This window comes from Cupressus sempervirens, chromosome 5 (assembly GCF_028749045.1).
Source record: "Cupressus sempervirens isolate cs-2001-9-10 chromosome 5, ASM2874904v1, whole genome shotgun sequence".
In the NCBI taxonomy this organism is placed as follows: domain Eukaryota; kingdom Viridiplantae; phylum Streptophyta; class Pinopsida; order Cupressales; family Cupressaceae; genus Cupressus; species Cupressus sempervirens.
The window spans coordinates 213,142,905-213,165,603 of NC_143122.1; the positions used below are offsets into that span (position 1 = coordinate 213,142,905).

At 36.0% G+C, this 22,699-nt stretch overlaps 1 protein-coding gene across 9 annotated transcripts in view; it reads right to left on the minus strand.

The window, feature by feature from the left end:
• Positions 1 to 257: 257 nt before the first annotated feature.
• NRPC2 (nuclear RNA polymerase C2) overlaps positions 258 to 22,699 on the minus strand; it is a 217,515-nt gene continuing 195,073 nt past the window's right edge. For all 9 annotated transcript variants that reach the window (XM_089829229.1, XM_089829234.1, XM_089829230.1 and 6 more), the window contains 11 exons: positions 19,716 to 19,824; positions 3,778 to 3,902; positions 3,551 to 3,686; positions 3,315 to 3,445; positions 2,493 to 2,618; positions 2,344 to 2,399; positions 2,157 to 2,227; positions 1,339 to 1,423; positions 1,105 to 1,208; positions 739 to 867; positions 258 to 604 (listed from right to left, as the gene is read on the minus strand). In XM_089829229.1, the coding sequence (XP_089685355.1) occupies positions 554 to 604; positions 739 to 867; positions 1,105 to 1,208; positions 1,339 to 1,423; positions 2,157 to 2,227; positions 2,344 to 2,399; positions 2,493 to 2,618; positions 3,315 to 3,445; positions 3,551 to 3,686; positions 3,778 to 3,902; positions 19,716 to 19,824 (1,123 nt within the window). In that variant the 3' untranslated portion in view covers positions 258 to 553. The remainder of the gene's footprint in view (positions 605 to 738; positions 868 to 1,104; positions 1,209 to 1,338; positions 1,424 to 2,156; positions 2,228 to 2,343; positions 2,400 to 2,492; positions 2,619 to 3,314; positions 3,446 to 3,550; positions 3,687 to 3,777; positions 3,903 to 19,715; positions 19,825 to 22,699) is intronic.

Genomic DNA, 22,699 nt, shown 5'->3' on the forward strand with positions numbered 1-22,699 from the left:
GCTTATTTCTTTTGTGTCCTCATTTATTGACTTGTTGAATGCATCTTCTCATTGAATCTTACACGAAGAAAAAAAAAAAAACATTTCTGATTAAAATTTAGCAATTTTTAGGTTCTTGAGGTTTTTTCATAGTTTTGTTCAACAATTGCCAAGTTTTTCCCTGAATTATTTTTTTTTAGCCTTGAGGAGTTTTCCAACTGCGATACTAATTATTGCAACACCATATTCAGCATATGAAAATTGACAAATTACATATACTCTCAATTGCTCAAAGTCTTCCTTGAACAATGCACTTTATTTTACACATGGAAGTTGACAATTTACAAATTTACATATCACACTCAGACGCTCGCAATCTTGTTTGAATAAATAATGTTGAAGGAGAAATTTATAAATATGCATATGCTCTCTTTAAATTAGTGACAAGAAAATATGAACAGAATTGCAGTACTCTTTAACATGGTACACTACTACACATGTAAATCTTGAAACATATATGGTAACTTTTCGGTTCACTGATCAAAATTTCATGGTTTCTGATGCTTCCATTAATTCACGCTTCTGCTAACTGCAACTTAGGCACAATGTTCATTGATTGCAACTCCTGCAAAACAACAAAGGTAATTATGGACTGACAAAAGTTGAGAATCTATTATAAAAAAAACATTAAATAATATATGATGGAAATGAAGCAACAGAACATTTAGTACTGCCATTTTCAACATAAGTGCATGTTACCTGAAAAAGAAGTTTACAGGCGTAAGGCAATTTCATTGTAGAAATGTTTTCACCGTTTTTGCACATAGAGCAGTAGTTCATCTTAAGTTTGTGATTATAGTGTCCAAGCAAACCACATTTAGTACAAACCTACAAATTTTACCAGACAATTAATACACACGTGACTGTTAATGTAAATGTACAACATGAAGCTAAAGCCAAATTTTAATAGACATTGATGATTAGTAATCCATTTAAAGCTTATAACTGTAAAAAAGGGTTAGGAATTGTAGGAGATTTAATAATAAAATGAAAAGAATGATTAATTATCAGGCTCCCATGTCAAAGTTCATCAATAGAAATAAACATCTGATTCTATATTTCTACCTGTACTTCAAACTGGTCACTCGATATCATCAATCGTTCCAATATCATCATACTTGCACCATAAGCAATTAAACAATCACGTTCCATTTCTCCTAATCTCAACCCTGCACATTAACATCAAGCTCTCTGAGATTTTCACTATCTGATGTCATCTCCTCAACCTTGACAATGAAATCTGGACAGAAAGTTATTTGTCCTAGACAAACTGATACATAATAGAAGTCTAGAGTCTACCTCCTTCACGACTTCTTCCCTCAGTAGGTTGCCGGGTCAATGCCACCCTTGGTCCTCGCGCTCTGGCATGCATCTTATCCAGAACCTTTTAAAATAGAATTAAAATAAATGATTATAAATACATGGACAACCTGAATTCCCTGATCTCAAACATACAACACATTATCACATTTACAGTCATAATATTCCCAATAAGCCAGTATTTTTTTAGGGCTCATTTTGTAGCTCGATATGTTGTAGAGAACAAAGTTATATTAATAGATTGAATGTATTAACCAGCCAGATTCAGGCTAAAATTTTAGCTGAAGTTATGGACCATGCACGGCACTTGACCAGATAGGCCACCTTACTACAGTAAAGGAAATTCAAACGTGGGCCATACATTTTTCAAGTGCATCACTACCATTACACCAGAACCCCTTTGATAATTATAAAATTATTTATTGTCGATTAGATATAAACTGAGCAAGACTATCATGACAGCACAACAAATGGGATAAAAAATTGGAACTGGATAAATACTTCCCTATCAAGAAAGTGCCACTTAGCCACTAAAAACATTGAATTGGGTAAAACCATATTCGAATATCTTTACCACTTAAGAAACCTGACTATAAGTGCTATTATAACTCCATATCTGATTCAAATGTCCATCAGCATAAGGAGTATTTTCTTTTGTTTTCTTTAAGTGAAAAATCAATATTTTTGAAAGCAAAGGACATAAAATTGGACCACATGTTTTAAAAAAGGAAGGTGGTTTCAATTAGCTAAAGCACGCATACGATCTCATCAATAATGGAGTTTGAGAATTTTCCTACCATGTGCTTCAGCTTTTGATAATAGATTGGTCCCATAAATATATAGGCTTGCAGTGGATAGCCTGTGATGCCTGCCCATTTAAAAGCCACGATAATAAACATTATGGTCAGTTAGGTTCAAAATTCCTCAAATGAGTTCACAACAAAAGTCAATAGTAGCAATACCACATGACTTAAACAGATGTACCTGAGTAGATAAAATCTTTACCACTATAGCTAAACCCATGCTTCACAAGAGTATCGCTGTAAAGAAAAACCATGCCAACAAAAAATAAGATTGTTATTGAGATTGATAATGCTACAAAATAATTAAATAGAAATGATGGCTTAACAAACCTGATAGCTTCAACTCTGTCAGCATGACCACTAGGTTCTCCAAAAGCACTACCATAATGATATTTCCCAGACAAAACACCAGCTTTACCACCAAGCAATTCAATCATTTTCCCAATTGTCATTCGACTGGCACATGACAGAAAATAAATAAGAAACAATTTTTGGTTTAAGATTTATAATAACCTACTGACAATCTTCTACATAAATCATGAAAATGAGGGAAAATGAAAAACAAAAATAATAATATGTATTTTATTGCACTTAAGAGGGAAAAGAAAAAAATAATGTTGCAAAAAATCATAGTTGAAAAAGTCGGTCTCGGCAAAATCTTGGTGGGCCCAATTTTTTTGAAAATCTTGGTCTCAGCAAAATCTCGGTAAAAATGGCTTTTTATCAAACATTCGAAAAATATATGATTTCTTAAAACATTCTTTAAAAAACACAAATATGCACAAGTTTTGTAGAACACATTATAATTTTTCCTCATATATAAATCAAAGTTTTGAGTTAAATATATAGCAATTAGAATTTAGTAAATCAGCAGTCATTTATCGAAACAAGTGCAACATCTGAATAAATCTGAGTTCAAATAACCATTGAAATAACAAGATTCTTGAAAAGTGCAGGCACCATGGCTGACCATTTACTATCTTCATTTTGCAGCAAAGGATACTTTTCTTTCAACATAACGATTGAAGATGGAGAGAAGTATTGAAAAGGAGCACATTTTTTCTTCTCTTACTATCTTGTTACTTCTGCAACTTGCAGTTTATTTCCTAAATTTTTTAATTGCTATTGGAATGTAATGATTTGCTCTTACACCTTGGAAACCCATGGGGATTCATAATCAAATCTGGACAAATACCCCGTTCACTAAATGGGAAGTCTTCCTGCTGAACAATAGTCCCACAGACACCTTTCTGCCCGTGTCTACTGCTAAATTTGTCACCCACCTTTATTACAAAAACCGAAAAAAAGATATGTTAGATATAGTGACTTAGATTGCTCTGCACATCTCAATTGCCTGACATAAGTAATAAGGTATACTGTTAATATACCTCAGGTCTACGAGTGTGTCGAAACAGAAATTTTATGGTAAGTGTTTTTTCTTCATTGGATGTTAGCAACACCTTGTCTACAACTGCAGACTCCCCTGGGGGCCCTTTGTAAGTCTGACGAGTAGATTTGTATGCACTGCCAAAATTCAGATCATAAAGAAGCAATTCAATCAAAATAAAGCATCAAGCCAAAGGTTAATTGAAAATTATTATAGCGATTTAAGCACCTGTTTGGCAATGCCATTGGATTCTTCACTTCTTCCTTAATACTTATAGGACTCTCCTTATTTATGTACACATCAGCGGGTCTTATAATTTCACCTGGAGCAGCAATTCCGTCAGCATCCAAGATCTGCACCCAAGGAAAGCAACATATAAGTAAACTGTAATATAGCTGTATTTTAAGAATGAAAACATACAAATTATTTTATAGCAGATGATATAAATAAATCTGGGAAGATGTATGTAACAACCATTAAAGAAGGGCAAAATGCTGGCAAGGCATTATCCCTTATTTTTATGAAAGGGGTAGTACCACAAATTGCTGCATTTTAAGACTATTGGAGGCCATTCAAAATGTATGTAACAAGACTTTTTACATGGGAACGTAACAACACGTGAATGAAATGAAATGAAAGATTTTTAATGATGTCCATGAGACCAACAGTCTGAGGGACCAAAAGAGGATCCATTAATCAGTCTACTGAGATTTCTCCAAGCTGTCCCTTTTGTTGTGGATCTGCGTAAGTAAGATGTGAAGGCTTACACCTCAAAAAGCTCTTTTATGCTATTCACCCATAAAGTGTCCTTGTATTGGTTGCGGATATCCTCGTATGCAGTACAATCTTTGACATAATCCCATTATGTTTCAACCACTCCATCGTTGCAAAACCTACAAATTCTGTCCTTCCATCTGTCAGTTTCACATCTCAAATGCTGTGATCCAAACCTCAATTGGGCAATTAAAGTTTTTACCTTTCCTTTGATATCGGCTACTAAGTTTTCTTTGTCGCCATGTTCGCATGTGGGGTTAAATTCTTTGACATAGTAAGCTTTTTTCCTACCTATCTGGTTTGTCCACATTACAGACCTGATTTTTTCTACCACCCATTTTTTATTTCTAAGTTAGTTTCTGGGCACTATTGGTAGTCAATTTTCCATTTGTTGAACCATTTGCTGTTTTGTTTCTTCCATGTCCTCTTTCAATGGTCTAGCTCCTCGCCAACCACCATTCTAGGCCAGTGATGTATATCCATTTTACCCACTTTTTATAGATAGCTCAGCAGTCGAATAATTGCCGAGGTCTCCACCGGGAACATGCCTACCTCCACCAAAAGAATCTCATAGGAAATTGACATGACTTTGACATTAGTGGTAATGAAATGTTTTTGTATTCTTTCTATTTGTCGCCATTTGTGGTTTGATACATTGCTCCCCTATACCTCACTTCCATAAAGAACAACCGGAATCACCAACTACCCAAACAGGATTTTCCTAGTCTTCCAATCCCAGAACTCTGCTTTCTTGCACCTATTATGAAGAAGGTAAGAGACCTTCCAACCCCCTTGTATTCTTTTTGATCTGCATGTCTCCCAACCTAGCCAATAATGAAAATAGATCCCCAGAAACTTGTATTCTTCCAAAATTTCTAAAGCGTTGCCCTTAAATATGAAAGTAGGTTGCTGCTTTCTTTCCTTCAAAGAAAATACCATGATCTTAGTCTTAGAGGTGTTGACTTCCATCCCAACCTCTGTGCAAATGGTGTTACCATGTATTAACTCCCCACATGAAATCATGTTTTTTCCAAGGTTGCACGGGGACGGGGGTGCTTGGGTATGGGAGCACCTATTCTTCAAAAATAGGGGACTGGGGTACTTGGGAATATCAATTTAAAATTTATAGAAGTCTGAAAAAATGAGTCATTAGAATGGGTTTTCAAAACAAGAACAATGATAAAATTTGCAGATGTAATGTATTGTTTTCAGTTTCAGATTTGCAATATATTGGTAATAAGAATATATGCTAAATGATTAGATGCATCACAGAGAAGACAGACTTTAAAAATGAACAAGAAGATCATAAATCATATAACAATGACATATTGTAAATGTTTAACTTCTGGCTTGAACAGTGATAAAGTTTACTGCTAATCAGTATTGTATCAAAGTTTCAAACTGATTACATATTGAATTAAGCTTGATAAACAAGAAGCTGATACACAAACAGAAAACAGAAACAAAAATCAGAAATCTTCATCAAGGTCCTTAGCTATGATGCTCTCCACTGAGTACCCAGTACTTGGGTACATGTACTCAGTACTTGGGCACGTGGGTACGCGTACCCATGTAACCTTGTTTTTTTCCCTTTATCATTAGAATCAAAGCTGTCTTTCCAAGAAACCATTTCATATAAAGCTCTGCAATTTTCATATGGTTAATACATTTGATCCAGCAATGATGGAGCTTCATACAAAAACCATTCCTAACTCTCCAGTCCAAAGGATTAGGCAATAGCTTGGCTTTTTGTCGCATATGGTATGTTGATATGTCATCATTTATCGAGTGGTCTAGCAGTCTTAGCGTCAAGTTGATATAACATTTCTACAGTCTAAATATGTACTTAATGTCAAGTTCGAATTTAATTATATTGATCTTTGCACATACTTGAGACCTTTTTCACACATCACACCATTGCAAATGGGGACCCCCTACTTTTTGGACCAATTGATCTTTTTGGCTTTCATTCTCAGTAGTTTTGACATTAGTTCCCTATGGTTCCTCGAGTTTCAAATGAATTGGTGAAATTGTCTGAGTCTATAATTGAAATGTAAACAACATTTAGGACATTTTGGTAAAACCAGTCAAGTCTGAAGCATAGAAGCATTAATTGTTTGGAGAGTAAATTTGCAAACTAGAGGAGCTGGATTTATTGAAAAGATGAGGGAAAAGTGCGGGAAAAGGCAGATTTACAAAAAAAAAAGTGAAAATTTGGGAAGGGGGAAAAAACAGTCAATAACTACTTTTAAAAAAAATTAAAGGACATTTCCATAGCATATATGATAGAATTTAGATAATAAAAGGACTTATATAAATGATTGAAAGCAATTGCACAACCTACTCCTGATATATTTTTAACTTGAGGACTCAAAGTTTTAGCATTGACTTTTGTTGCCAAATTTTAGTCTTCCCCCTTTTAAGCTTGAGGTTTTTGGTTTGTTGTCTGTAAATTCTATATTGTAGCCAAGGGGTAGAATAGTATCCAAAAGGATGCGTGACGGTTGAGTCACCCCTTCAGGAAAGTATATGTACACCGTCTGGAAGGGACTTTGGAACAGCAACAGAATCATTGTAATCATCATAATCATATTGTGAGCACTGGAGTGCATATTGCATATATGAATAAAATATATGTTTTGCATTATATCTTACTATACTACATGCAATAAGTATCCTTTTACCCTGTACGGTAAACATGGTTGAGGTAATTGTGTGTTTGAGTGATGGATGTCTAGGTCCATTTTAGGTCACTTCTCATCTTTCTCGAAGTACTCTACTTACTTTGTTTTCTGGGTCTCCCTTTGCAATACATTTACCTAGTCTTTCTATGCAGCTTTCCTGTTTTTCTGATGGGCACTAGGATTAGGTGATTTAGGTCTGGTTGGGATGTGATCTTGCGTCCTCCCGATGAGAAGTGTTCTATGCTTTATTATCTGTAATCTTGCCCTATCATTGTATATCTCGCGGATTATAAGCTTTCGAGTTGATTCTCCCACCGAGTGGATTGCACTCCCAGCAGCAGCAGATTGCACTCCCACACCCACACCGGCAGTCTGCACTCCCACACCGGCGAACTGTTCTCCCACCCCGGCGGACTGCACTTCCACACCAACGGTCTGCTCTCCCACGCCGATGGACTGTTCTCCCACGGTCTCAACAGCTGCGAACCTTGGTGAAGAAAGATCTTCTGAAGTTGTCTCCCACGAAAGTGTATCCCAGACGAAGAGTTCACTCCACGCTCGTGCTCCCTCGGCACTCTGAGCTGCGCGAGTCGATTCTCTCCCGTCTGGATTCTCTTTCCTCGGCGAACACAAATTCAAAAACTCCTCCCGTGCTTCTTCCACCGACTCTACCCATTGTCGAGTCTCCTCCAACAATTCCTCCGCGCTCCTATTTCCGTCGGCAATCTTCTGGAATCTCCTTCGGCGCTCTGTCTACTGTGCCAGAATTAAATTCTCTTGCGCAGTACGGATTCCAGCTTTTTCCTTGGCCTTATTTCAATCCTTGTTAAGCTGATTTGGCATTAATCTTCATTCCTCCCACCTTCCAGGTTCATAGGGCAACAGCACCAAATGTTTACCTCATAGGTTAATTAAGAAATGCACAAAGATAATGAACACGAATAGCAGAACTCCTTAGATTATTCGCATAAGCCAGAACATTACATTATGCTTCATAAGATGATTTACAATGATCCCAGACAGGGTATAAATACTATTTGCCGAACCTTCCCGAAGGAGTCCGTCGGCCACAACATTATGTCCGCTACAAACTATTTACCCATCGGCTACAAAATCTTTACCGATGACAAAGTTCTCATGCAAGGAATTATCAAGAGAATGGACAAGTGGGTGGAGTGGACCTGGTCGAGGAAGAAGACCGGAGCCACCAATTCTACAAATGGAGTGTCAACTGGAGCCGCCTAGTCAACTGCAGCAACAACCATAATAGCCACAACATCAGCATCTGCAAGGCTATCACAATCCATTGGCCAAGGAGGAGACCAGCCTCCAAAACAAAATGTACCACTTACTCCAACTTGCAAAGCTGGCCCCCTTCCAAACATAGGGAAGACTGAAGAAAAGGAAGATGATGGGGATAAGGGGAAGGAACAAGAAAAATCTGTGACCAAGCCATCCTCCCCTGTTCAAGTCATTAATCTGGATGGAGACACCAACCCCATGGATGATCAGGATGCATCTCAGCCAGGGGATGCCTTAGCCCTTTTTGTAACCAATGTAGCTGCCTTCCTTGTTGCTTCCCAAAGAAGGCCAACTCCGTTGATTCCAAAAAAGTTGTTCGACCCATCTGCACTACAATCTGCTATCAATGTGCTCTCTACAGAGTCTTAGCTCGAGGAGACCATTGATAGGAAGAAGAGGAGATACAAGGATGCAGCACCATCAGAGGACTTGATCACACAAGTCACCTCCTCTCAACCATCAAACAAGACAAAGAAGCAGAAGACAATTGCTGCCCTGTTAGTTTTAGTAGATTGCATCTTGTGAGATAATCCCCTTTCTTTGCCTGAGTTGTTTAAAGTGTTGAGCAACTTGGTTCTTACCTCTTCTGCTATCTGGTTAAAAGCATACCCCTGAAACCCAAAAGCCAAATTCATTGCATATCTTGCACTCATAAGAGAGTTGTACCTTTCAATTCAAGGGTCTTTAATAGATTACTGTTGTTAACTTTTGTGTTTTCCATAAGCTTTGGGCAAGTCAAGAGTAAAGGTATAAACCAATTTATCAAGGAAGACAAAGTGTTAACCAACAATTTTGTTTATATAAATTTCAATCAAGCTATGATTTGAAGTAGCACAAAAATATGATGCAAGCTTTCTTCTTTTTCAAAATCAGAATGAAGCCTTCTTTGCAAAATATTGTCAATAAAAGATCATATTCATATAAGTAGAATTCATTTTCTACAATTCTATCAAGTTTCTTTTATTATATATACTAAACAAAAACTTATATGCAAAATCAGCATGATATACACACATGAAGTGATATTTACACATTTATATACCAAAATTACTTATATTGAACTTAGAGAGTGAATTGCTTTAAATGTCTAATTTAATGTAAGAACTCATACTTGACAAGCCCTAAAATGATCATAGTGATTATTGTAAGGTTATTTGTTTTCTCCAAAACAAAAAGGCAAAACTATGTTAACTTGCACTTTTCATTCGAATTGCAATAAATAAGGTAACTTTATTACACTATTGTTTTGTTTCATATTGCAACAACTTAAATATTTGAAATTTATATAAACAAAATTAGTGTTAAAAAAATAGTATCAATCAAACTATAAAATATATTCAATGTAGAAGGAGAGGAATTTTTTGTTTGTAATGTAATTGCCTATCTCCAACGTTACTTTATGACTCTACAACACATTGGGCCATCGCAACACATCCTACCCAACTTTTTCAGTTGTGTCTTCAACATCACATGTTGAACCGTAGAGAATCACATCATGTTTTTGTAGGTTTTTCCTATCAACATCGCTTTTAGGATTTCTGTTGTTTTCCATATTTTTTCACCAATTAACTCACTTTTTGCCAAGTAATCACATCATAAATCACCAAATTAACATTGAAAGACATGACCAATAAACCTGATTTTTTTGGGGAATAAACAGCTACACACGCCGACTCCTGATTAATCACATATAGTTGCAAGATTTTGTTGTTTTTTGCTACTATGCAATTAATATATATTAATAGACAATAGTAATTTAAATAAAATTAATTACAAATTGTAAGGGTTTGTTGCTTCCCCATTAAAGGACCATCTATAATGGTGCACAATAGTTATAAATTTGAAATTAGTGTATAATATTAATTATGTATTTGATCTCATTAGAGTCCATGGAGTGAGGAGTCCAAAGGGCTCGGATCATATTGAAACCACAATTTAGAACTAGTTTATTAGTAGTTGCTTCAACACTATCTTACATGCCCCCAACAATTTAGGGGTTTCCAAAGATCAGAGGAAAATTGAAGGGACAAAAATACATTTTTTCTCCATGCCAACTCCGCATTAACATTGTTTTTGTCTTAATATCAACTCTATGTTTGAGCGATTCATCGATTTTGGGAATTTAGTATTTATTGTAGGGTTTCATAGGTTTTTGCAATTTTTTTAATTATTTTTTTGCCAATGTTTAAGGATTTTTAATATGATTTTAATATGCTTTATATGCAAAAAGGTCATTGAAAATCTAGTAAATGATTTTGTTCATGAATCGATTTTAATAAGAGCTTGCATATTCCTTAGTACTCAAGAAACAACGAGTGCATCTTCTCTCTTGCTTGCAACCTTTGAGCATAAGCCAGCTCTTTGTAGCATCCACTCGGATTCTTACATTGCAAAACAAGAGAAAAGAGACAAAGTTTACAAAGATGACATAAAAGGAGTCTCAGCATTTATATTTAGATCTAAATACAATCCTGATTTGTTTCCTTGTAAAATGTTAATCATCTTGGCATAAGAAAGTTACAAAATTAAAAACTTGAAATTTTGATTTTGCATTATGATTCTGAGATGAAATAGTATCATGCTAATACCTAGAAAAGAATAATGAAGTTCGATACATCACACCACAGACTTTGCTTCTCTCTTCCTTTCTTATCTCTGATTCCTTGAGAGAGCTTTGCCTTAGAAAAAACTCAGAATTTTGTCTTCTTCCTTGTTAAAATTACTCCATGCAATCACCACCTTGTATGAAGAAAGGATCACTGTTCAAAACAGAGGAATTTGCTGCTTGTCAAAGGCAGATCGCTGGCCCTCTTGATGTTGACAAAGTCATTGCTTTATTAGAGATCAAAATATCTGGGAGGTTTTCTGCCTAAAAAGGGGATTCGCTGCCTTGTAGAGAAGACAATAAGAGGTCTGAATTGGTGTTGAAATGATTTTCAAGGCCTTTGTTATATAGGCAATTGCTAGGGCCAAAAGGCACAGCTCCCTAGAGACCCAACCTGGGTCATTTAGATGAAAAAAATGAAAAGCTTTGGCCCCCCTCCTTGCTAGCCAACACGGGCCATGCTCAATCATTGGGAGGAATTGGGCAAAGTTTGAGTAAGAATACCCAAGACCCTCTCCTGGGTAATGCCTTGGTTGCCAAAAGAAAGCATGCTCCCCAAGATGCCCAACTTGGTGACTATCAACTCATCATGGCCCCCACCTTCACAACGTATGATCTATGGAGTAAAAATAAGCATGGTTAAGGGGGCAGGAAATCGGACAAGTTTGGGTCTTAATACGCAAGCTGGGGTGGATTCCACTTCTACTTGGGTAATGCCTTCACCATGAACTTACCCAATCCACTATTCAATGAGATTTTGGCTCCAAAATTTTACTCATTTCCCTCTTGTAATTCAATCTAAGTCTTTAAGTCCAAGCCTAGACCCAAGGTGGAAATCTTATGCTTTTAGGTAAAAATAGCCAAGAAGCGGTGGATTCCACTCTCCTTTGGGTATTCACCGAAAGTTTCTAATTGTAGCCCTTCTCCTAACACAATAGATTAGACTTAATGTTTCCAAAATCTTTCATTCCTTATCCAATTTGATAAATGCCTCAACTCATGCTTAAATTATGCGGTAAAATTTTGACAACGGGGTAAAATTACCCAAGACAGGGTGGACTCCACTCCTTGGGTATTCTTAGTTAAGACCACAATCATTCTTACCAAATTCCCTAGCCCACTTAGCTATTTCTTCCTCGAATTCGGCCAAATCAAGAATTAATTTTAGGACATCAAAAGATTTATAAAACTAAAGGGGATGGATATTTATGAGTTTTGGGTAGATTTACCCAAGACGAGGGTGGAGCCCACCCCTACTTGGGTATTATTAGTTATCTCATCGAGATTTCAAAAAGCATTGAGGCCGATTTAAAGAGCAACGGGATTTTCATGATCATGGGTATTAATCCCCAAGATGGAGTGGATTCCACCCCTACTTGGCTAATTTGAGTCAAAATAAAAATTTCACTAAGTGCTTAAAACCATTGAATGCTCATCCAATGCTATTTCAATCAAATTTTAAAGTTCTTTGAAACGCTATGTTTTGAAGGCTTGATTAAAAGGGGTGAAAATAAGGCGAAGTTGGGAATTATTTTCCAAAGAGTGGCAAAATCTGACCTAGTTTGGGAAATTCACCTGCAAAATCCACAATTTCAATTATACTATTAGTTATATTAGTATAAACATTGTCAGGATATTTGAATTAGATTTCAGCTTCATAAGAGTTTAGATGCAAATTCTAGTTTTTATGTGTTTCAGTCAAATTTCCAAACTCACCCAAATTTCATGATACAACATGCCTTCAACATTCTAATCCCCCATAGCTTTTCCTAGTTTTCTAAGATCAAATTGAAGCTAGAACAAGGATTTTCAAAAGGTTTCAACTTACTTCCTCACAAATCACTTGGTTCCAACCATATCTCCATGATTAGCTTACTTCAATTCTTGCCCACAACCCATACAGACATTACTTCCTAGCAGGCCAAAATTACTTCCTTGACTTTGAGACTTGAAAATGTTGCCAACAAAACCACCTAAGACTACTACTACAACTGCTAAAGCAAAAAGAGGTCCTCATTTGCAATGGAGTTATGGTGTGAAAATCTCACAACACTACAGAATTACATTTCAAAGGATACAATCATCTAAGCATATCAGTCTACACTGCATAGACTTGGAGTTGGCATCTCCTCACAGAATCCACTCCATATTGGGAGCTATGCTTTGGTTATTGATTCAAGGGCTAAGTGTATGAAAAATGAGTTACAGGGGATTGCTCTCAAGAAGTTCAAACACATGACACACTTTGATTACCTGAGGGACTAATGACAAAATTAAGAGAAGCTTTACACATGTTCATTGCCTCAAAGACATCTAGATTAACATGCATATTTAGGTGGATATGAAGAACATAGATTCTTGCAGATTAACCTTGAAGTAGATTGTTGATTTCAATCTAACTCAAATTCTTGTAGGCATGGAGGATTACCCTTCTTTCTCTATCTTTTTCCCCATTCCTTGCCTATAAAATGGAGTAGCTTCATCGTAAATATTCATCTTTTGTTTATGCAAGTAGCCTATGCAAAAAACTCTTGTGAAGTGAAAACTGTTTGTTTCATTATACACAATTTCTAAGTTACTTATAAAGAAGTAAGTTTTTCCAAACTTTGTGTTGTGAGGCTTGAGAGTGATTTGTGTATTCCTATGTTGCACGAGTTATTCTATCTTTGATTTACTTTCATAATCCTTTAAGTATTCAATTTGAGATTTTGGAGACTTTGTGTTGCGAAAGGGCAAGTTGATGTAGTTGATAGTGGCTTCAAATACTTAAGAGTGATAGACTTTGTGCTTTAGTTTTAAGTACTTTCATATAATTTAGTGAATATTTGGTAAAAGACACTGTGCTTTATCGTTTACTCAAGTTGTTAAAACATCATTCGGGATGAGTGCAAAAGTCCTTGGGTTTCTACAACTGCTCCACCCATACAAAAGTGGATTGGTGTCTTATGGGTTGTTCTTATGTCAACTCAAAAGACACCAATATATTGTAGCAACAGGTACCTTTTCTTTAAGTTTTAGTGTTTTTCAAAAGTAGTTTGTAAATCATTCCTAAAAAAAGAGGAATAGATTAAGAGACAAGCCCTATTGTATAATTTCCAATTAAGTCCTTGTTGGAGCCACCTACAGTAAGAAGGGAGCCTCGATTATTGTTGACAGGAGAGAGTACTCTCAAATGACATTGCCTAAAGGTACATCTTTGTAAATTTTGGTCACATGATTTACAAAACTTTAACCAACATATTTCAAGGTTGATTCCTCAACCGATGTTTAACCAAGGCAAACCCCTTTCAACCCAAAATTTTATTTTTTTTCTTTTTCTGCAAGAACAAGTGATGAACCTACCTTTGAAAATATCGGAAGTATAGGACCTGGTAGACAATCTGGAATTTGTATTGTCAAAAAGTATTGGGAATAGGATGGATCAGGTAACCTCTTCGTGGGAATAGGATGTCGTGGGTGACCTCTTCCTTATCGATCAGCTTTAAATTGAAACCACGGGTACTTACCATTTATTGTCTTCTTTCTATTAGTCTATATGATTTGAAATTTATCACTTTGGCTTATTTTGTCTTTTGTCTTGCATCATCCAATCATATTCCCTTAAATCCAAATTATTCTAATATATTACTGTGAAGGATCATTGACCCGCTTGCTCCCTGAATCCTACTTGAGCCTAGTGTATCATCTTCCTTCAAATTATGTATTACAAAAAGGAGGACAATCCAATCTCCCTTGCATGCATTGCTCTCTTTTCCTTATAGTACATTTTGGTGAACTCAATTTATAACAATGTCATTCTAATTTTTGCATTAGATCTCCTTTGTATTCTGTAGGATCTATCAGGGGCAGCTAGGGTTTTGAAGGCATGTTTGAGGTATTTGGCAATCAGCCTGTCTACTTGCCAGGTATTTCATTTAAGAAAAATAAAATAATATAAATTGTTTCTGCAATTTCAGGGTAGTTTTAGTATGTTTTCTACACTTTCTTAAATATTCAGAGATTACTGTAAAATTTTAGAAATATTAAAAAGAAACTAAGAATAGAAATGAGTTTGCTAAAAGGTTATCTATTTGTAAATAAAAACTCAAAATCTACTATTGCATATTTTTGGAGATATTATGGATTTTCCATTATCACTATTAGGGGATATTACAAGTTCCAAAGGTAAACAAAAACATGTTTTGTTATGATTATATGATAGATTTAGATGATTATGTATACAAAACCAATTCCAAAGGTCAACACCACCAATATGAACAGCTCCTAGAAGATTCAACTCCTCCAAATCTGCTGATATTTATCTGGATTTCTGCAAACCTATGCTCCACGGAGTTTCCGGGATGGAGACGTTTTAGGGGACGGGAATGTGTTTCCAGTATGGGTACGGATCGAAGCCAAAATTTAGGGGACAAGACCTCAGGGGACGGCTATAAAATATAGGGGATTTTAAATTTTTTATATATGGAGAATTAGACTTCTTTAGAGATATATTTCAAATATGCATATCATAACAATGATAACACTGATAAACCATTCACCATAGAATACATGGAAATTGAAAACTATCAAGATTAAAATCAAAATGAGAATATGATATATCCAAATATCCCATACAATTCGCAAAAATGCCCAAAGGCTCCAAGTATCCATGTATCATCATCATGCATGAAATCAAAATGACATAATGAAAGTAAATACTAGAAGTGTAAATGAGATGTACAACTCCATAATAATCAAAAGCCATAATGTATCTAAGGATCTGCAAAGCGGAAAGCCAAATATATGGTTGTCCTCTAGGAATCTAAATCTCTATCTAAATCAAGATCATCATCAATCTCTTCCTCTAAATCACTGGCAAAGGTAGGCAGAGGATCCTCATCCAATGGAACACCAAGCAGCCCTGGAGGGGTGTTATCCTCATCAATCTAAAATGCATCCCCAGGATTAACATCCCAACGTAGTGCTAGAGTCTATCAATACTCAAGACTTTGTCGCTCCTATAGTCGCAATACACTATGAACAGCCACAAGCTTCTTCGATCGTCTAGAGGTAAGGTTGTTCCTCTTGATCAATTGAATGAAGCTATATGTAGACCAATTCCTCTCTATAGCTGAGGAACTCGCAACCTATGAGAGAAGATGGATAGCAAGGCCTTTCAACTTAGGTGTGTCTCTACCATGCCATGTCCACCATCCAATCGGGTCCCTTTGAGTTAATGTAGCTCTATCAGTCCTCACCTCTGGTCTACCAAATGTTGGACCACGAAGAGTGGCAAAGTCAAGCCATTGCCCTCAAATTTTTGCAGCATCCTTTGCATTATACATTTTTGAAAGGTCCTTGAAGAAACCCTCCTTCACCTATATAGAACAAACAAAAATTAAGAAGTTAGAGTTTATAAACTTTACAAATAAAATAAAAAATTTTAAAACGTATTATAAAATCAGAAATTTTTCACATAAATTAAACTCACCTCCTTATCACTAGATGGAGGCACTCTCCCAGGCGTTGGTGCATACCATTTCAGATTGACTGCATAGGCTGCCATATGAAGTGGGGTGTTCATAGTGTTCCACCTTTTTATTACAATGGGCTTAAGATGCTCCTCATAGAACTCCAAAGTAGGTTATTTCTCTTTAATAGCTTGCTTGATCTGCCCAAGCATGCTATCAAAAGTCTCATAAATCTCTCTAAGGCTAGGAGAGTCAGTATCAACATATCTAATGACCTGCACAATAGGGTCAATGAAGGAGCAAATGTATCTGCAAATGAAAGAAAATTGCAAGTGAGAAACATCACATGTTAAAAAAATCAGCAAGTGCTTAAATCAGAAATGTTTTTATAAAATCAATAATAAATTGTCAATAAAAATTATGATGTCAATTATTTAAGTTTCTTACCTCATTGTGGTCCACCAGTTCTCATCTAGGATTCTTTGTTTGACAAGTCTTCCATCTGGGGTGCTTGATTCATGCCATCTATTCCACTATGCATTAACCACCATGGATTGTAAGGCCTCTTGGACCTCAACCATCCTCTCTAACAAAATGAAGTAGCTAGCATATCGAGTCTCCACAGGCTTGAGGAATTCTTTTTTGGAAAATGTCCTAAATAATGCAAGAGATGTGTGATCATTGCAAATAAACATTTGCACATCTCTAGCCTCAGATACCATAGTATTTATCCAATCAATTTACCCAAAGTCCTTCAAGGTGTTATTCAATGCATGTACACAACATGGGGTCCAAAAGATGTGTCTATAGGTGCTCTCTACTATCAATCCAGCCGATTTACACACCCGGGCTGAATCAGTGACTACTTGCACAACATTTGAAGCCCCTACCTCTTCTATAGCATCCTTCAAAATCTGAAATTGGAAGGATGCATCCTTCTTTTTTCCCGAACAATCAATGGCTCTAAGAAAATAGGCCCTTGCTATACTAGTGACAATAAGATTGATGAGTGGCTGATGTTTGATATTGGTCCAACCATCCATGATGATAGAACATCCATCACTCATCCATGTTTGTCTCATATCCTCCATCAAAATGTTTACTTTTGAGTACTCTTTGTCAAGAATAGTGGTGCATAATTTAGTCTCTCCTGGTGGTAGAAATGAGGGACCAGCAGCAATAATATCTTTGCACATTTGTTTATAAAATGAGGAACGAGAAACATGGTATGGTATGCCATGAGCAACAAAAAATCTGCCAATGGACTCTTTGGCTCTCTCTTTTGCTTGTATGTTAAATAAATCAACCACATTGGTATCTCTCCTAGTCTTGGCCTTTCCCTTCCCTTTACTAGCAGTGCTAGTGGGAGTGAGTGTGGGAGTCAACGAGGGTGTGGGTGTGCTACCTGTAAGACCCCCAAATTTCAATAACTCCCCCTCCACATACAACCTATTGGCCTCAAGTTTTTCATCATCCTTAATTTTTTTGCAACCTTTCACCCCTTGCCCACCTATCCATAAAAGATGACAATACGCTCTTGTGTAGCTCCCAAAATAATGCTTCTTACATATATGACACTCTCATTCCCTATTACCCCCCGAATTTTTCTTCTTATTGTTCTCTACTTTTGTGGCAAATTATAGGAGAGGTTTCTTAGGGTTGAATGGGCCTTTGGCATATTTTTTTAGGACTTTGGAAAGGCACTCAAATGGATTAGGCATTGCATCCTCCATAGGGACATCTATATTAGTCTCATCATCCATGGCTGCCGTAGGTCCTTTTCTTGGTCTTTGTACATGTGAAACTTAAGCTTCTTGCATGGCAACATCCATGCTATCACTACTTCCCTCACTCTCACTGTTGCTCATGTTTTTGCCTTTGGATTTTACAATGTTTTATACTGCTGCAAGTTATGGGGAAAGAAAAAAAACATTTCAATGTTCCATTCAACATGCCCTCTCTATGTCATTGGAAAAAATTAAAAAAGACAACAAACAACAATAAAGTTTGAATCAAACAAAAAGAAAATAAAAAACATACCTGGAATGAAGTAGAAATGAAGGCAAAACCTCCTCTTGCACCTCCAAAATACACTCCTCTTTTGTTGTTGTTTTCCTCTTCCTCTTCCCAACTTGCAAACAACTCAAAATGAACAATGAACTCCAATTTAACTATTTACCTCTTGTTATTTGAAGCCACATTAGGGTTCTCTTAGTTTAGAAACCTCTAACGTCCATGTGGACCCCCGGGGGAATTGAAAAAGAAAAAAATTTTAAAACATTTTTTTTCGGCTTTTAAGCTAGCCATCACCAATTGGGAAAAAGGGGACAGCGATTGCGAAAGAGGATGGTTGAGGGACAAGAACGGAGTACCCAGTACAGGATTCCATACCCCCATTTCCTCGCAATTTTCTTTGGGAGTTTCAGGGACGGTACCCTTTTCCCCCTATTCGGGATGTCAAAGGGGACGGCCAAAATCGGTACCTACATCCCCGTTTCATACTTGGTACCAAGACAAGCATAAAAGGGCCGGAAACGCGTCCCCATGGAGTATAGCTACAAATATTTCTAAGGAATTGAGTTGCCCAGTAAAGATCCCTAAGCTGTGCTCAGAATGCAATATTTGGCAAATTAATATTCCCTAACAAAGGAAACAACTCATTACTTCACCTAGAATCAATGTCATCCATTTATGAGTCCTAAATCCTTACTGGAAGTGAAGGCTCGCAACCAAATCAACCCCAAAATCCCATGACTTCGCAAGCAAAAAAATGACTTTAAGTAATGAATGTAGCAACCAGTTAGTAGGAGTAAGCCTTCCCATCACCTACCCTCTTGGAATATTTCCACATTAGCAATATTTACAATGCCATGCTACCTTTAGTACTTTACCATACAAACTATAATTAATTCTAAATTATGAGTTAAGCAATATTGCAAATAATAATAGTAAGCCTGCTCATAAAGAATGTACTCCAACTGGATGACAGTAGTAGTGAGAAAATCATCTGCTGAAAAACTATATTCTTAAAACATTATGTTGAAGAGCGAGCAGCAATATTAGACAGAACTCACCTATTGTATTGCACACATCAAGATTGATATATGCTGTCTCTGGATCATAAAGCTGTATTGCAGAGTTTTCATTATCAACCCTTTTTATCACATGATAGTTTCTTAACGAATCTTTTTCATCATTTGGATTTCAGCATTACAACAATAATCATTTTTTAGTACACGAATATTTTCCTCTAACCTTTACTTCTATATGTTATTATTGTTTTTATTTTGTTCAATTGAACCAATCTGAGGAGAGAAAATAGAATCACTTCATAAAACTTCATGGACTCACCTGACATCGAGAATCAACAACATAACCACCCTTCCCATTCGCTATCATCCTAGGTCCAACTATCCTATCTTGAGTGCGATTGACATACTTCTTGATGACTGCTGAAGACCTGAATTGATTTTACAGACCCCATATTTTGTTAGCACATTTCAGGAAAGGCAAATGAAATCAGCAATCAAAAGTAAATTTTGGTTTGTGCTTCATAGGAAAGAAGGTATAAAGTTTCAAATTTGGCATTCAAAACTTTGGATCAAAACCAGGCACAGATTTGTCAGGAATCATCCAAGGTTAGTGACAAACCCAGTAACATAGAAATCAAATCTACAAAAAGCACTAATGCCACAATCATTCACAGCACATTTGAAAACAAAGACATTATTAAGATATGAAAAAATTAAAAAAACTGGTTGATTCAACTAGATTTTTGAGTAAATCAGATATTATAACCCACATCCAAAGGCAAAAGAGCAAGTGGACAGCTGTTAAATTCACAATTTTAGATGGTAGATGTCGTTCTTTGGAAATAAGTTGTCCATAGGTTTGAGCTGTATTGTTCAAGGCAGCTTCAAGAAAACTTAACACCATTTCTATCCAATTTATTTTCCAGAAAATGCTACAGTTTTCAAAACCCACAGTTAAAACCAAGCCCACACTATTCTGAGATCCTCCAAGAATCCAAGATTCCTGAAAAACCTGGAAAATTAGAATTCAAATGTAAGGAAAGCACTAACGCAAAAGTTGTTCATACTGTACTGGAAGATAAGGGCACTGAAAATGTGTAAAATAGTGAGCTTCAATTCATTGGATCCATTAGGCAAAGCTTTTTGAATCCAACAGAAATTATAGCCTTCACGCAGAATGCAGAAGAGATAAGTGGGACACATAAATTCTAGATTGTAGAGGTCATGCCTTCAAAAATATTTCTCCGTGCATAGGTTTGAGACAGCGCATTCAAGGTTGGACCCAGGAAATTCAGCTCCTCGTAAATCCAATCTATTTTCTGAAAACAGTAAGATGATTTTCAGATAATAAAAGATAATTTCATTTTAGGATTTTTCCCAACAGTTGCAGATTCCAGTTTTTTCAGATTGAAAATTAAACAGTCAAGGCACTATTTATCAATCCCCACGCTTATGTTTCCCAGATGCATAATATTAGTTTATATTTTATAACACAAGATGCAGAAACATCCACACTTCCAAGATGCATGCAAAGTGCAATATTGATAAAAGATAAAAGAAGCCGTCATCCTTGTCAACCACATGCAGAACTAAAATAGGAAAAGATGCCCCTATAGAGCACATTTCACATAGCACATAATTGGTTATAAAGTAACAGAGTAAATATTGACTGTTGATCCTTTGTTTCTCTACTGATTCTTGTAAAACACCTTAGAGAAAACTATGCCCTTGAAAAGTGCACGAGAAAAAAACCAATGGCAATGTTGACAACACCCCAACAAAGACATTATTGTTGATGTTTTTAGGCACAACAACCTTGCTGGTGTTGTACAATGGGGAAAAAGGTTTCTAGGTCCATATTAATCCTACCATGGCTACAGCAATCTATGCTACCTTGGAAATGGGCATCAACCTCTATAATTCCTAGACTTCCCTAGACTACAATCTACATTATTTTCCAACAAGCTTTATGCCTAGAATAAGTAATTTCAGATTGGGAACTTCTGTGTAATTACTGAGCTTGAATAACCAATACAAGGTCCAAGAGTTTTTGTACCCATTCTTTGTTTGAGTTTCCCAAAAAAAAGTCCTTAAATTTCATCATATCATTAGGGTTTTCGATTTTTTGGTTCAGTCAAAAAAAGGATTTAAAAAATAATAGATCAATGTGCCTTTAGTTTGATGACATTGTTTTATGATGTCTTCTAACCTAAGCAAACCAATTTCCTTGATGCAAACTTTGAGTCATTTTATAACCTTATCTACTTCAAAACGTGACCCAACTTTTTTATATAATATTACATTGTCCCTTTCATTTTATAAATTCAGAAAAGGAAAAACTGAAGTTAGAAAACTCAATGCAATGTCACAATATCAATCCCCTCTTCCAACCTAAGGGCATCAAATTCCTTGACTCAAAATTTGAGTCATATTATAACCTTATTATACTAAAAGGTGAGCCACCTTTTATTATAATATTACATTTTCCCTTCATTCATAAATTCAGACAGAATTTATGTTTTCATAGAAAAGGAAATAATTTAGACAGCTCAATGCAATGTCACAATAAAAATTCCCTATAGATTCTCCTTGAGCACACATGAAACAAGGAATGGTCTTTTTCAATTCTTGCTATTAATTTCAAGATAGGGAACATGACAGTGTGGGGCAGTGCCAAGGGGAAGCTTTTAAAATATTATATAAAAATATTTTGTAAATTCAAATAAAAAATAAAAACTATTAAAAAAACTTGAACAAACTAAATGAAGCTGAAATTTTGACAATTCTAGTGTGCATTCAATTTGTTCACATGGTTAGGAAAAAAGTAAATCTATGGTTGCAAACTGTTAGTTTTTAGATAAATCCTACATGTCATTGACTTCTGCAAAAGACCATTCTGGACATCATTGGCACTACCCATTATAGTGTACTTAAAAATGTAACTTTACATTTCAAGGGTTTCCCGAGCACAACGCCTGGCCAAAGTTGATGTGAAAAGTGAAAAGTCTGGATTAATCTAAAACAAACCTTAAAATCTTCAAAGATTCATGTGCATTATTAAGGAAATGTTTTTGATAGCACAAATTAGGATATGAAAAAGTGCGGACCTAAGAAACATGGATCATAGGGAAAGTACACTATGGATATTACTTAAGCGACTTATTTCTCCTAACTTAGTCAACACAAGAAAAGAGTGCAAAGTCTCAAAATTCGTAAAATAAAATACCTTGAATGCTGAATAGTTTGACCACAAGCACTTTAAAGACAACTCTAGAGTGTGTTCAATTTGTTCACATGGTTAGG